The sequence below is a fragment of the Neopsephotus bourkii genome, unplaced genomic scaffold (genome assembly GCF_033783945.1).
Source record: "Neopsephotus bourkii isolate Nb327-2 ecotype Australia unplaced genomic scaffold, CSIRO-AGI_Nbou_v1 NB_1287, whole genome shotgun sequence".
NCBI lineage: Eukaryota > Metazoa > Chordata > Aves > Psittaciformes > Psittacidae > Neopsephotus > Neopsephotus bourkii.
In genome coordinates, this window is record NW_026901771.1 from 967,398 (window position 1) to 980,297 (window position 12,900).

Genomic DNA, 12,900 nt, shown 5'->3' on the forward strand with positions numbered 1-12,900 from the left:
GCAACTCTGCTGGTGGTTCCCATTTTGTTATTTTACATGTGTCAAAATTAGTTACTCCTCAGTCATGTGGTACTTAATAACTCCAGGGTATGGAAAAAGAAAGGATTATCCAACATGGGTCATGTTCCTCTTTTATATCGATATAGTTTTACTACTTGTATTAGAATTTACTTATGTGCCTCCGGTAGAACTGGCGTTTAGGACATTTATGTATTTTCTGCCTTTAGATGCAGTGATGAAAGGAGAAACAGATTTGAGCACAAAATGTTACTGTTTGGGATTAGCATTTCTGATTAGGTTGGCTCTTTGTTCTTGGACAAGCACAGCGCTGGTAATGCTTCCCGCTGCACTGTGGTGCCCCTCCAGGCGCCTTGCTGGTCGAGTGTGGATAGATTTTGGATGCAGCTAGGTGTTTTGACTGCCTCTGTGTGCAAACCACGCACCATAATATACTTAACTACATCCTGAGGTGGTTATGAGGATTAATTAACACTTAAATCCTTTGAAGATATGGGACGCTTTATAAATGCTAATTATTATATTCAGGTTTGCTACAGCTTAGGGATTAGACCCTACTTAAGCAATAGGTAGGGAAGCTGCGAGATGTAGGCGGCAAAGAAGAATTAAAAGTAATAAACAGTCACTGAGAGCCTAAGCCTCCCTGCAGCTTGTTGGTGCAGTCCCCAATAAATTGCCACTCTTCTAATTTGGTTTTGGAGCCTTAATTACTTTTATTTTCAATGTCAGAGGGAGTGTCTCCTCTATAATGTTCCATAGGGGCTGCTGTTATGTTTTGTAGTATATTCTGTTCTGGAATGAAACACTTCCTATTTTTGCGCTAGTTTAGGGGCATCTGTATGACTTGGATAATTGTCTGCACACTGAAAACTAGGCAGGACCTTGTTGTGTAGTAAATGCTGTTCCCCTGAATAAGTTTTGTGACTGACAATTATATGATGAAAAAGGTCCTTTTTGTAACCTGTTTACCCACCAGCTAGTCCTAACTCAGGCTGGTAAAGGTGTAAGTACATGCCCAATATCCACCTGTGTCTGTGCTTTTACAATCCACATCAAAGCTGCACGGGACCTGGACAACACAAAGGGAGCTGTCTGTGCGTGTCTTTAACATTTTGCTTATAGCTGAGGCAATGGAAAGTAGGCAGAAAAGTAGTCAGTAGTTTATTTTCAGGCTGTTTTATTGCTGCTGCTCTGCAGATGGGCCTAGAGTAGAGTTTTCTATCCACCCCAAGTTGCAGGCACGGCAGGTTGATACTATGGCACAGTGGTAGAGAATACGGGCACATAGGCCTTGGGTATAGAGGGGGGCTTGCACCAAGTGGTCTCTCAAGGTCCCTTAGAACATCAGCCACACTGATTCTGTGAGACCGCATGATGCAACAGGGAACTGGTTGATAAAAAGGTGAGGTTTAGAACACAGAGAACAGTGGAGATGCTCATGAAAGTGAGAAATGAAAGTGTGGCTCTGAGTTGGAAATCCTAACATCAAGGTTTGTTTATTTTACTGGTAATTCACGCTCAGTGAATCATTTAGGTTTTGTGCATCGCCTCTGTCTATAAAATGAGGATAATATTTGTCACCAGGTTGTTGCAATGGCAAGGTCATGTCTGTCGGTAGGGATGTTAACTCTAAGGAGGCCACAGTTCTCAGAGGGACAAAAGCGAAGGTTTCAGTATTAAAACAGAACAAAACTCCCTTACAGGAAGAGATCTCCAAAAGGGGAGCCCGTTCCTGCAAGTCACTGGTCTTCATGGGCAAGAACGGCCTGAACTGACCGCAGAATGACAGCGAGAGGCGAGTGGTGGAACCGTGCAGGTGGCTGTGGTGTGCGGCAGCCGGTCCAGGACAGGGCGAAGCCGATTACTGACTTCGCAGCGCCAAACGTGTGCTATCTCAGAGCTGGCACAGGGTAGTGCTGGTGTGTGCAGCCAGGCGGGAGCGTGAGTTCTCAACGCTGTTCTTTTTATTACAGAGTTAATTTTCCCTTCTGACCTTTCCTCTTTGCTCACGCTAATTACGCCGCATTAACTTACAACCACAGCCACCTCGCTTGGTGGCGGCAGCCTGCGTGCTGTGCTACTTCCACCTCCGTTCCCCCGTGCTCCACCTGGGCAGGAGCTGCTTCCCCACGCGTCTGCGGCCAGCGGAGCCCGCTCCGACAGCGGGGAAACGCCTTCCCCTGCCCCATCCGCACCACACAGGGCCCGGCCTCAACTCTCGGTCTTCCCGCCCTCCGCCAGCCGCGGCCGGCCCGCCGGCGAGAAGGGGCGGGCGGAGCGGCGGTTCCGCCCCTGCCGGAGGAGGAGGGAGAGGTTTGCCGCTGCTGCTCTCCCGCCGCCGCGGGGACTCGGTGCCGGGCGGTTGCTGACGGCGCCTTCTGTCCCGTCCCGGCCACGATGTCCGGCGGCGGCAGCCGGCGGCGGGCCGGTCCCTCCTGGCACAGCACCTTCTCCCGCTTCTTCACCAGGAGCCCAGCCGGGGAGGCGGCGGCGGGCGCTAACAGGTACGTGAGGGACAGGACCTGACCGGGCCGGTCGGGTGGCCGCTGCCGTCCTCTGCCCCGTCCTGCCTGGCCCGAGCCGCGGAGCGAGGGACGCGGGACCGTTCCGGCTGCGCCTTTCTCCCCCGGTGGATGTTGCGACACCAGTGGGTGCGGGAGGGAAAAGAAGCGGGGGTGCGTTCACTGCTGGCGGGGAGGGAGAGCTCCCCGGGCGTCCCGGGGCTACGGCCCCGGCGGTGGGGTACCGTAGGGCGGCTCGGCCGGTCAGCGGGCAGGCGCGGGCCTGGCTCCTGGGAGAGAGCAGGCTCGGCGGCGGGCGGGCGGGCGAGCGGCGGTCCCGGGCGGGGCGGTGTCCTGTCCTGTCACACGCAGTTCGGAACCGGGGGTGCGTGTGCGGGTGTTCTCTGGCTGCTGGCAGCGCCTGAGCCCGTGGTGGTTTTAATTTAACCCAACTTTGGCACGGCGCGGGCGGGCCCTTCCGGGCTTGTCGAGGCCGTGCGACGCCAAGGGGTTCTCGTGGTGGGAGGGCACCGGCGTCCCGCGGCCCCGCCGGCCCATGGAGCTCCGCCTGAAACACGCGTTCGGTGCGGGAGGGAGACTGCGGGGCCAGGGCCGTGCCGGGGAGCGGGTGTCGGCGGTGGGGCTGTGTCCTTTCCTTGGGCACCGAGAGCAGGTCCATGAGGGGTTAGAGGAGGGCGCTTGTTTTTCTTTTGGACTGGTGTAAATCAGACGTTAACTCAATATAAATATTACTGATGTGCTTAAGTCTCAATGCAAAACCTGTAGTTTATGGAAACCTGGGTATTGATAACTATTTTTCTTAGTGCAGGGAGACTTTGCAAGATGAAAAGGTTTGGAAACTTCTTGTGGGTTTATTCCTCTTCCATTTTTCCTTTTTGTTTGATTGGTAGTTGATTCCTGCATGTGCATAGGAAAGAAGCACAGCTGAAGTTTCCTTCTGCTTCCTATGCAGCCTTATTATTGGCCCTGGTTAATTAGGGTATTTTTGTGGTGAAAAGTTGCCAGCTGGCTAGGCCTTATTTCCTCAGGTGTAGTATTTGTTTTTGCATTTAACATGTTGGTTTTAATCTGTGAGTCATTCTCGATACTACATACCTTTGTGTTTGAACTGTCAGAGAAGTAAGTGCAGTTTAATCACGTAGATAGTGGGTATCACAGTAGGTCTTTCAGTGAGAAAACTTTAGGATCTTGCTTTGTGTGGTTTTGGCAATCATGAAAAACATCAGGTCTTATTGCTATCTTATGCTGACCATCTTAAATGGTCTCTTAAGTGCACCACGAGGACTTCTAACTTCAGAGGTTTTCTTTAAGTATCTGACCAATGCATCACCAAGGATTCGTCTGTTCATGAGCATGAAGCATTGCTTCTTATTTCCTGGGGGAAAAAAAGTTAGGAGCAAGGCTGCAGAATCAAGGACATCTTTACAGCCGTGGGAGTAGCGTGCCTGTTGTGTCTGGTGGGGTGGTTAAGATACGGCAGAAGGAAAAGGCTTAGATGTGGCTGAGGACCTGAAGAGGCAATAAGAGAGGTTCCATTGAAGCCCTCCTTGCCAGCTCCCTGCAGCTGTGGCTTGGAATAAACAAGCATAGCGGTCGCCTTGGTGAGAAGGAGGGTGATGCTAGTGTAGTGGTTTGTGTACTGAAAAGCCTATCTGTAGATAACACTCATGGTAGACCTGCTCCACTTCACTTGGAACTGGAGTCTATTATCTCTATCTAAATCACAGTTTCATTTCCTGCAGACGGGAGCCTTTCCTTTATTAGGAAACTGGGATAGTCCACCTAGGTACAAAGAGGCTTGGGTCTCTTGGCCTTGTCCTTGAACTCCTTGTGCAGTTAACTGGAGGTGCTTTCCCTTCTGGAATGGAAGCAAGCAAAAACCCTCCCTGTGTGAGGAGTTCCATTTGGTATGTTAAGGAGCTTTTTTACATTGTGCTGGGTTGCAGCGTGGCACGTTAGTCAGGAATGCTGACGTTCTAGTATTTGGTTTCCACTGGCAGCCTTCTTCACAGATTAGTGTAATTGCATGCATTAAACAGCGCTGGGTTGGGATGAGTGCCGCAGGTTTGCTTGTCATGTTTATTTAGTGAGCTTGGCAGCGTAGAAAAATGGATCTCTGAACAAAGCATTGTGTGTGGTGAGGGGGAACCAAGGCTGCTCTCTGTGTTTATTGTTAAGGTGTGGAGTGTGTGAGGCAACTTGGGGAATACATCTTCTGCAAAGTGTTGCAAGAAACGTGTAATATACCAGGGTGGTTAATTTCCTGTTCACGTTATTGGTATGGTATATGTTGGAACAAGATCAAATCTGAAATATATAGAAAGAAACTGATGTATGGAGGTACTTAACCTACCATTAAGTTTCAGAAAAGCAGAAGGCCTAAGTAAAAAGGGCAGGAGAGGGAGCAGTATGTTATACAGGGCCAAATACGCTCCCAGTGTACCTGCATTGACCTCTGGAGACATACATCGTGCTTAATGCCTGTGCAGAGCTCACGGTTTCCTAAATATTTAAAACATGCAAAAATGAGCCTGTGTATATCCAAAAGTCGTTTCCCATTTGCTCCCAGAAGTTAGGCGATAGCAACTGGATGGAAGCCCCTCAGCTTGGCAGGGTAGGGAGCTCTCACCCACTCCTTCTCCGGGCACTGAATTCAGATTTAGCTTAAAAAGAAATAAAACCCAAACGTACTGTGGCCCTGGTTTAAAATGAGAGGAAGGGGAGGGGGGAATTACAGTGTTTGTTAATCACTGTCTTAGGCTCTTCTGAGACCCTCATTTGATGAAGAGCTTATGTTAATAACCCTAGAGCAATTTGTAGCTCTGATGAACATGAGAATTGCTGGAGGCTTGCTTGCTTGTGCAAAAAAAAATAACCCATCCAGATTAGTTGCAAGTTTCATAGAAGCAAAAAGTACACCACATGCATTAACAGCTTACTTGGCTTTCACATAAAATAGAGACAAACGTGATGCATCTCCCACAGAGATTATGCCTGTGAGCATAAGCGTGTTCATGAGAGCTGGGGCTGCTTTGAACGATAGCTTAGGCGCAGTTCTTTATCATTAACTTCCATCAAAGGCTGGCATTATGCTCCACTTGGTTATTTGCTGTTTTCAGTAATACAAAATTGATTATTTGTTACCACAGTGCTTGTCTTGGAGTAGTCTAAATCCCCAGGGTGAAAAAGATCCCATTGAATCTTCACTATTCTAATGGGAGTGTGTTTGGTTTTGGGTTTGTTTGTTGTTTTGGTTTGGTTTTAAATGTAAGTTTCTTTAGTCCATCTGGATGAAAATAGAGCTTTTACGGTGCAAGTCAATCCACTGCTGATTCCTTCAGAAACATGCAGCTTCGGTGGCTGTGCAGTTGTTGTGTTGCAAATAAATGTGACCTTTCAGGTCATGCTAGAAGCTGCCAAGGAGGTGTAACACTTTTCACTGAGCTCTTTAACCCAGAGCTACCACCAAAATCTCCTCTAAACTATGGATTAATTTTGTTAGTTATTCTGCGTGTTGTTTAGCAGATTCATTTCAGGTTTATGTTTTTCCCCCCAAGTGCTGTTGGCTGCTTGGTCAAATAACTATCAGTGCAAGTGTGCCTTTGTTGGGCTTGTCCATATATTTCTTCTGCATCGCTGAAGTGTACTAGAGACATCAAACAGGGAATAGCATCCTTTTATTTGGGTTTAGAGGGCTTTCGGGTGGGTTTTTTTTTCAAGCTGAGATTATTGTTCTGTTCATCCATTAGATTTGGACTAAGAGCTTTCAGAGATGGAAGAACTTTGTTTATTCTGCCTGAGGAGAGATTAGAGAGTCTCTTTCTTCCTCCGGGGCTGCCAGTCATTGTTCCTGTTTACAAACAACATGTATTTCTGTAGTTGTAAAAACTGCGCATTTGGGGACTGCTGGGAACTGACTGAAAGGGGAGTAATACATTTCAAACTTAGCTCTTTGGAAGTTACTATCTCCTGGCTGGTCTTGGTTCAGATACCATTGGCACCACTGAAAAAATCCATTGTTTGCTGGGAAAATCAGTCTCTGCTTTCTAATAAACTTCCTCCCCAACCCCCACAGTAGGATTTGTTGTTAAAACTTAACTCATTTTTGAGTGTACATCAGGGGTGATGGTTTTTGGGACTGGCAAATGGAATGCTCCCAGCACAGAGAAAAATTCAAGTTAGATTTCCCTAAGCAATATGCATTATGAAAATTTTCTGTTCATTCGTTAATTTCAGAGTTTTATTTCTTTTTGCTTCCTAGATTTTTCTATTATGTCTTTTATTGCAGGATAGTTCAAAATAGTAGCAAAGGCCCTGATCCAGCAGGTTACCAAAGTGGTTGCCTGTCAATAAATAGGTAAATAGTTTTGTGTGCTACTGTGGGACCAGTTGTTCATTAGAATTAGGTGCATACCTAGATGTCTCATGGGACTGAGATCAGAGGGAGCAAGGCCAGCAGCTGGCCATGTATGTGTGAGACATTTCCTAAAGGAAATGTTACTAGAGTATTAATTCTAATAGTAGCGCTCTGTGGAAGAAACAAAGCAACTTCCCCACACACATGCACCACTCTTTTTTGAATGTTAACAGTGTTGTCTGCTTGCCAGTTATTGGTGTAAGTGCTAGAATTAATAAAAACCTATTTCTCAAATGGTTTTAAGAAAGAGAGTTCTGCAAAGATGAAAACTTCTCGGTCTTTGGTGAAGAAAAGGCTCACAGGTGGAAAAGAAGCAAAATTCAGAACATGGTGCTGTGGGGGTTGTATTTCTTATCACTGAAACTTCTATGGAAAAGTATTTTTGGAAATGTTTTTGAATTTCATACATTGTTTGTATATGTACTCACTCAGTATATTATTATTATTATACTTCCAGACAATAGCACAGCAATGTTGCATAGGCTTTCCAGGGGATACCTCTGTTCTTCTGGTATTTTAATTTTCACTTCTGAAATAATTCTTACAGTTTCTGACCAACTTTACAGGATCACTTTTGAATACTTTAACATCAGAAGTGTGGGTTTCCTTAGTCATAGAATTTTAGAATCACAAAGTGGTTTGGGTTGGAAAGGACCTCAGGATTGTAAAGTTCCAACCCCCTGCCGTGAATAGGGGTGTTTCACACTAGACCATGTTGCCCAAGGCTCTGTCCAGCCTGGCCTTGAACACTGCCAGGATAGGACATTTACCACTTTCCTGGGCAACCTGTGCCAGTGCCTCACCACCCTTGCATTAAAGAACTTTTTCCTTATATCTAACCTGAACTTCCCCTGTTTCCATTTGAACCCATCACTCCTTGTCCTACCACTGCAGTCCCTGATGAAGAGTAGGGAAAGTCATTTCCCTTTCTCATGTCAATTTTGCTACATGTAATATAGTCTCTAATGGTATCGTGTTAGTGTGATTTCAGAACTTGCTGTGTTTCAAAATGAGGTTTGGCTTTCTCAGTATTGCAGTGTTCCTTAAATTGCTGAATATTTCACTGAAGGCAGTATATCTGCTTAATCAGCTTGGAGGTGTTGGGCTCTGAGTGTATGAACACTGTGGAGCTGTGCTTTACTGTTGACAGCATTATGTACAGAAAAATGTAGGAAGTATTTCTTGTGAGCACACAAAGCAAAATAGGAGAACCAGAGAAGTATTTTCTTGTTTTGAACCAGTAGCGTTGTGTGCCTCTACCAAGAGTGTTCTGCTCCAGCCTGACTAGAAGAGCTCGCTACATTTTACTGGTGACACCAGTCTCTCTTGCTTGTTTTATTTCCTGGGTGCTTCTTCTTAATGACATCTTTTTAAACTTCTGTTATGCTCTTTTTATCTGGAGGACAGCAATTGCTGCTGCTTTAAAGCTTTCGTGGATGTTTATTTTTAATGTCTCCTATTTTCAAGCTTTTTGCAAGTACCATCGTTGATCCCCAGCCCTGCAAACGTGCCGTTTGGTAACAGTTGTATAATGGGCTGTCTATTCTCTATTAATGCAATAATTTTAACTTCAATACACTTAAATAGTTTATAAACCTATTTCTGGTTTTATACCAAGTTATGTGTTAGTAACATATTTATTTCTTAAGAATACTGGAAACTTTAATCAACCAGACTGGCAAATGTGGAGCAGATTCTACATTAATGTTGGTTACTATACTTGACAGATGCCAGAAGAAAAACCTTTATGTAACCTGGTATAATCGTACTGCCCAATATCAAAGTAGGCTCTACTCAGAAACATTTATATTTCTTTTCTCTAGCCTTTGTATGGCTGTTCAATTCCCTAACATGTAAAACGGATTAAGTTATTCAGCACGGATGATCATGGGCCATCATACTTACTTCATTTTGTTGTAGCGTTTGAACTTAAAGGTACATACATGTTCAGTGTAAAGACATGGTTTGGTTCTTGTATTTTAACTGTAAATTTGCATTGTAAAATGTGGCATACCTCTAATTTTACATCATCTTTATTTTCCCTGATATTTTTAGTTGCATTTTGAAAGAGGATTAAAAAAAAATCTCTTCAATTCATACTAACACACTCCATGTAGCTCACACAGTGCATATAATACAGTGCTGCTAATGCAGAACATGAAGCTGACCTAGCTTTGCAAAGAGCAGTATGGGAATAAGCAGCATAAGCAGGTCTGAAAGGAAACATTGTTTCGGTTGAAACAATCTAACTTGCCTAATGCTGTCTGTAATCAAACCAGTTTCGAAGTGGGATAGCTTAATTGAATGTAATACATCTTGTGCTATTCCAACACTTAAATTCATCAGCTGATTGTTGACACTTCTTTTGCTGAAGTTCCTGTCTCCTCCTGACTCTATTTTGTCCTTTACCTTTCTCTGCTTTCTGTCCCTTTGCCTCCACTTTGCTCCTTGTTTTAAACAAAACAGCAGTCTTGCTTTCCTTTGACCCTATAATTTCAAACTCACTAACTTGTTTTTATAATTTCCATCTGTCTTAATGTCTCTCTGTCTCCTCCCCTATGTGCGTGGCATAAGTTTAAGCACAGGCATAGGAGCCAGAAACTTCAGATTCTAATATCTGTGCAAACACTTCCCCTCTCTTTAAGACAAGCCCCAACAACCTTGCCAGAGATGAGGAGCAGACTTTGTCACTGCTGTTACCATTTGGTGTCCCAGGAACAGTGTCAGCATTGGGAATCTTGCTGAGAAGTTGGCCAAAATTCTTCATTTGAGGCTTTTCAAAAAGGCAATATTCTCTTGGGGGGGGGGGGAGAAGAAGGAAGTGAACAGAGAAAAGTGCTCGTTACTATTTTATGTTAAAATACCATTGTATTTTAACTGTCATTTGATGCAGAAGGCAGTTTTTAGGAATATTCATTGATTTCCTCATGTCTTGTTGCCACTGAGCTTTACAGTTTTCCTTTCGGTTAATTTAACCTATTACGTTTAGCATACCCTTGCTCATGTCGTTCAGTATACATGCTAAAAGTTTGACTCTTTACTTGTCTGAATTCTCTTTGTAGATCAGGTTCTGATAGTTCTGCCTGCCTGCACAGTGCACGACCGGCTTCACAAATGTGATATTAATATCTAGAGTAAGGTGTTGGTGTTTCACTTTTAAACCCATTGTATTTGGTTGAATTAAAGGGTAAGGATTGAATGTTGATTTACCAAGGGTACTGGGTGACCTCAGATGTTAATAAACACCATGTTGGTCCTAACATCATTGGAGGATGGGAATTGTCGAACTCAGTTTTGTTGATGAGATTGCAGTTTTAGTTGATAAACTGCTGAAATAGTATCTTTAGACTCCTTAAGGCATCTGACTTGATGCTGATGCATCAATTAAAGTAATTGCAAGTGTAATTGCAGTGGGCTAAATAATTGACATGTGGAGAGTTATAAAAAGACCAGATGTGAAAAATAATTTTCTACTTTATATATTTGAAGAAAATTAAAAGGATGTATTTTTGAATCAGTTTATTTGTTATCTTCACAAGTAATTTGAAAGAGGACAAAGCTGGAGCATGTGAAGTTTGCAGATGACTAGAGCAATAAGTGTGGGAATTGCCGTATAGATGACGACATTAAAAGCAGACTAAGTTGTGTGGTTCAGTATGAGCTTTGCATAAAGCAAAGTGGTGGCATGGAGAGAAAATGTGATTCTTGGATGTTTAAGTAACAAAGTACAGGTATTCTGTGGATGACCTCTGGTTACTAGAGTACCTAGTCTAGTTGTGGTGTCCACTATTTATTATGGAAAAGATGCTGCCAAACTAAAAAGGGCTCCGAGAAGAGCTCCAGAACAATTTGATGTCTGGAAAACCTCCCTCCCACAATAAAATTAAGTAGCTCAGTAGCATTTAATTTGTCTAAGAGAAGGTTTTGAAATGACAGGGTTACATTTTGAGGAATGACTCTGCCTCAAGGTATACAACTGGAAGGGAAATGAGAGTTCTAAGTGCTTCATGTCATAGTAGATCTGTGAGGATGTTTAAACCTGAGGCCTTTGTAATCTGTCCCACATAGATGTAGGTTGATCCTGTAGCTGAGAGATGAGGGTTGATGAACCAAACTAGTCAGCCTAATTTTAAGTAGGGAATTTAGTAGTAGTTTACGTGGGAAAAGTCTTATTTACAAATGTACATTTTTCCATTGCTTGATGGTTGTTAATCAAAGCTAGTATCTTTTGGTCAGGTGTTAAAGACTTGCCACAAGTCTCCCTTGGTAAAATTTCATCATCTAGATTATGCAGGAGGTCAGCTTCCATAATCATAAGGGTCTGTATGGCAAGTAGGGTAACTGGTACACATAGAAAAATACTAATCAAAAGGTCTGAATTTTTAGCAGTTATCTTTTTAATTACTACTTAGAAGCCAGAACAGAGAAGAAGACAATGCTAGTTAACTTATGGCTCTTTGCAGATGTATAATAAAAGTTTTATAACAACTACTGGTCTGTGGATGTGGTTTGAGACTGTAGTGTGTTGAAACTTCATGGAGATTTTGGTCTTGCACATGTATATTTGATAGTATAATTAGACTTGTGGTTTTCCGCTCATTCACATTCTTCATGGAGGCTCTTGCACAGATGGATTTTGAGTACTAGGTGATGAGATCCTTGTTAACAGTCTCTCTGTTGCTCTGTTGAAATATCCTTCTGGAAGGTCACCACTGAATGTGTTGCTGTGTTGGCACTAAGTAAAATTGGAAAGAAATCATGACACCAAGTTCAAATGAGGTGTTACTTCCCAGAGAGGAGCCTTGGTTTTGTTCAGAGAGAGATGAAAACGAGGGCTCAGGAGCTGGCATGACAGCCCAGAATGCTGAAATAAAGAAACTAACAAGAAGGGAAACCTAAAAATGACATTAGCCTAAGTGAGGACACCAGCAGAGAGTGAATTGTATCAACAATCCCCAAAAATACACATCACCTTGAGGAAAAGTGTTTAGAAAATATTAGGAAGGAGATGTCACAAGTGATGTCATGAAACCTGGATAGATAAATATATGTATAGATCAGGCTTAATTTACTAGCATTATGCCACTAAAACCAGGTGTAGAAGCTTTTTGCCTCTTGGCCCCCTGGGGCATCTTTCAGGTTAGGCATTTCTTATTCTCCCACCATTACAAGTCATCACATTAAATGGCTAAATGGTTTCTGAGGTAATCTGAAGAGAAAACCGGTTTAAACCAAGTGATGATAGCTTAATGCAGTAGCAAAGAGGATTTGACTTCAGGGAGTCATCTTTCCCTGAAAAGAGAAAAAGAGAGATGGCAAAATGGTAGAGCACTTGCCTATCGGGTAACATCTGGACTGCATGAGAAGTACATGCTGGAGCTGCCACACTGGAAGACACTTTGCTTCTGAGCAGTGGGAGGAGGGAGAGTTCACATCCAGTGTGGTTCGATTTGAGCTTTAGCCAACTGTCCCTGTTTACTTAAGAGACTGCCCATTAAGTTCCCCCTTCGCAAACAGCAATTAGCAGCCCTGTACCTTCTCCTTGTAAAAGGAACCTAAAATGTCACAGTGGTTTCTTTCAATTTGGTGAGCTCTGTGTGTGGTCAGCCTCACCAAAACTCGTGCGTTTGTGCTTTATTATACTTACATGCTGCCTGTAGCTCATGGGTATTTTTATCTGACAACACATTCACAATCTGCTGCGTGCATAACGTGGGTGGGGTAGATTAATAAAGGAAGAAGGGGATGGGCTTTTAATTTGCAACTTCTGAGGAATTGTTATGAAGAACTAAGATGGAGGAAGCAGACTTCTTGCGCCATACAGAGATGCCGTGAGGGCCTTTTGAAGATGTGGTTGTTTGCAGTTGTCTTGTTCTGGTTTTAGAGCTGGAAGAGGTCTTGCAAAGATGTATTTGCATTTGCTCAATTGATTTCTTTTTTCTT

At 43.7% G+C, this 12,900-nt stretch overlaps 1 protein-coding gene across 1 annotated transcript in view; it reads left to right on the top strand.

The window, feature by feature from the left end:
• The first annotated feature begins 2,367 nt into the window (after positions 1-2,367).
• The window catches only part of CRYBG3 (crystallin beta-gamma domain containing 3), an 89,346-nt gene continuing 78,813 nt past the window's right edge, over positions 2,368-12,900 (top strand). The window contains exon 1 of the mRNA XM_061365334.1: positions 2,368-2,522. Within this exon, the coding sequence (XP_061221318.1) occupies positions 2,416-2,522 (107 nt within the window). The 5' untranslated portion in view covers positions 2,368-2,415. The remainder of the gene's footprint in view (positions 2,523-12,900) is intronic.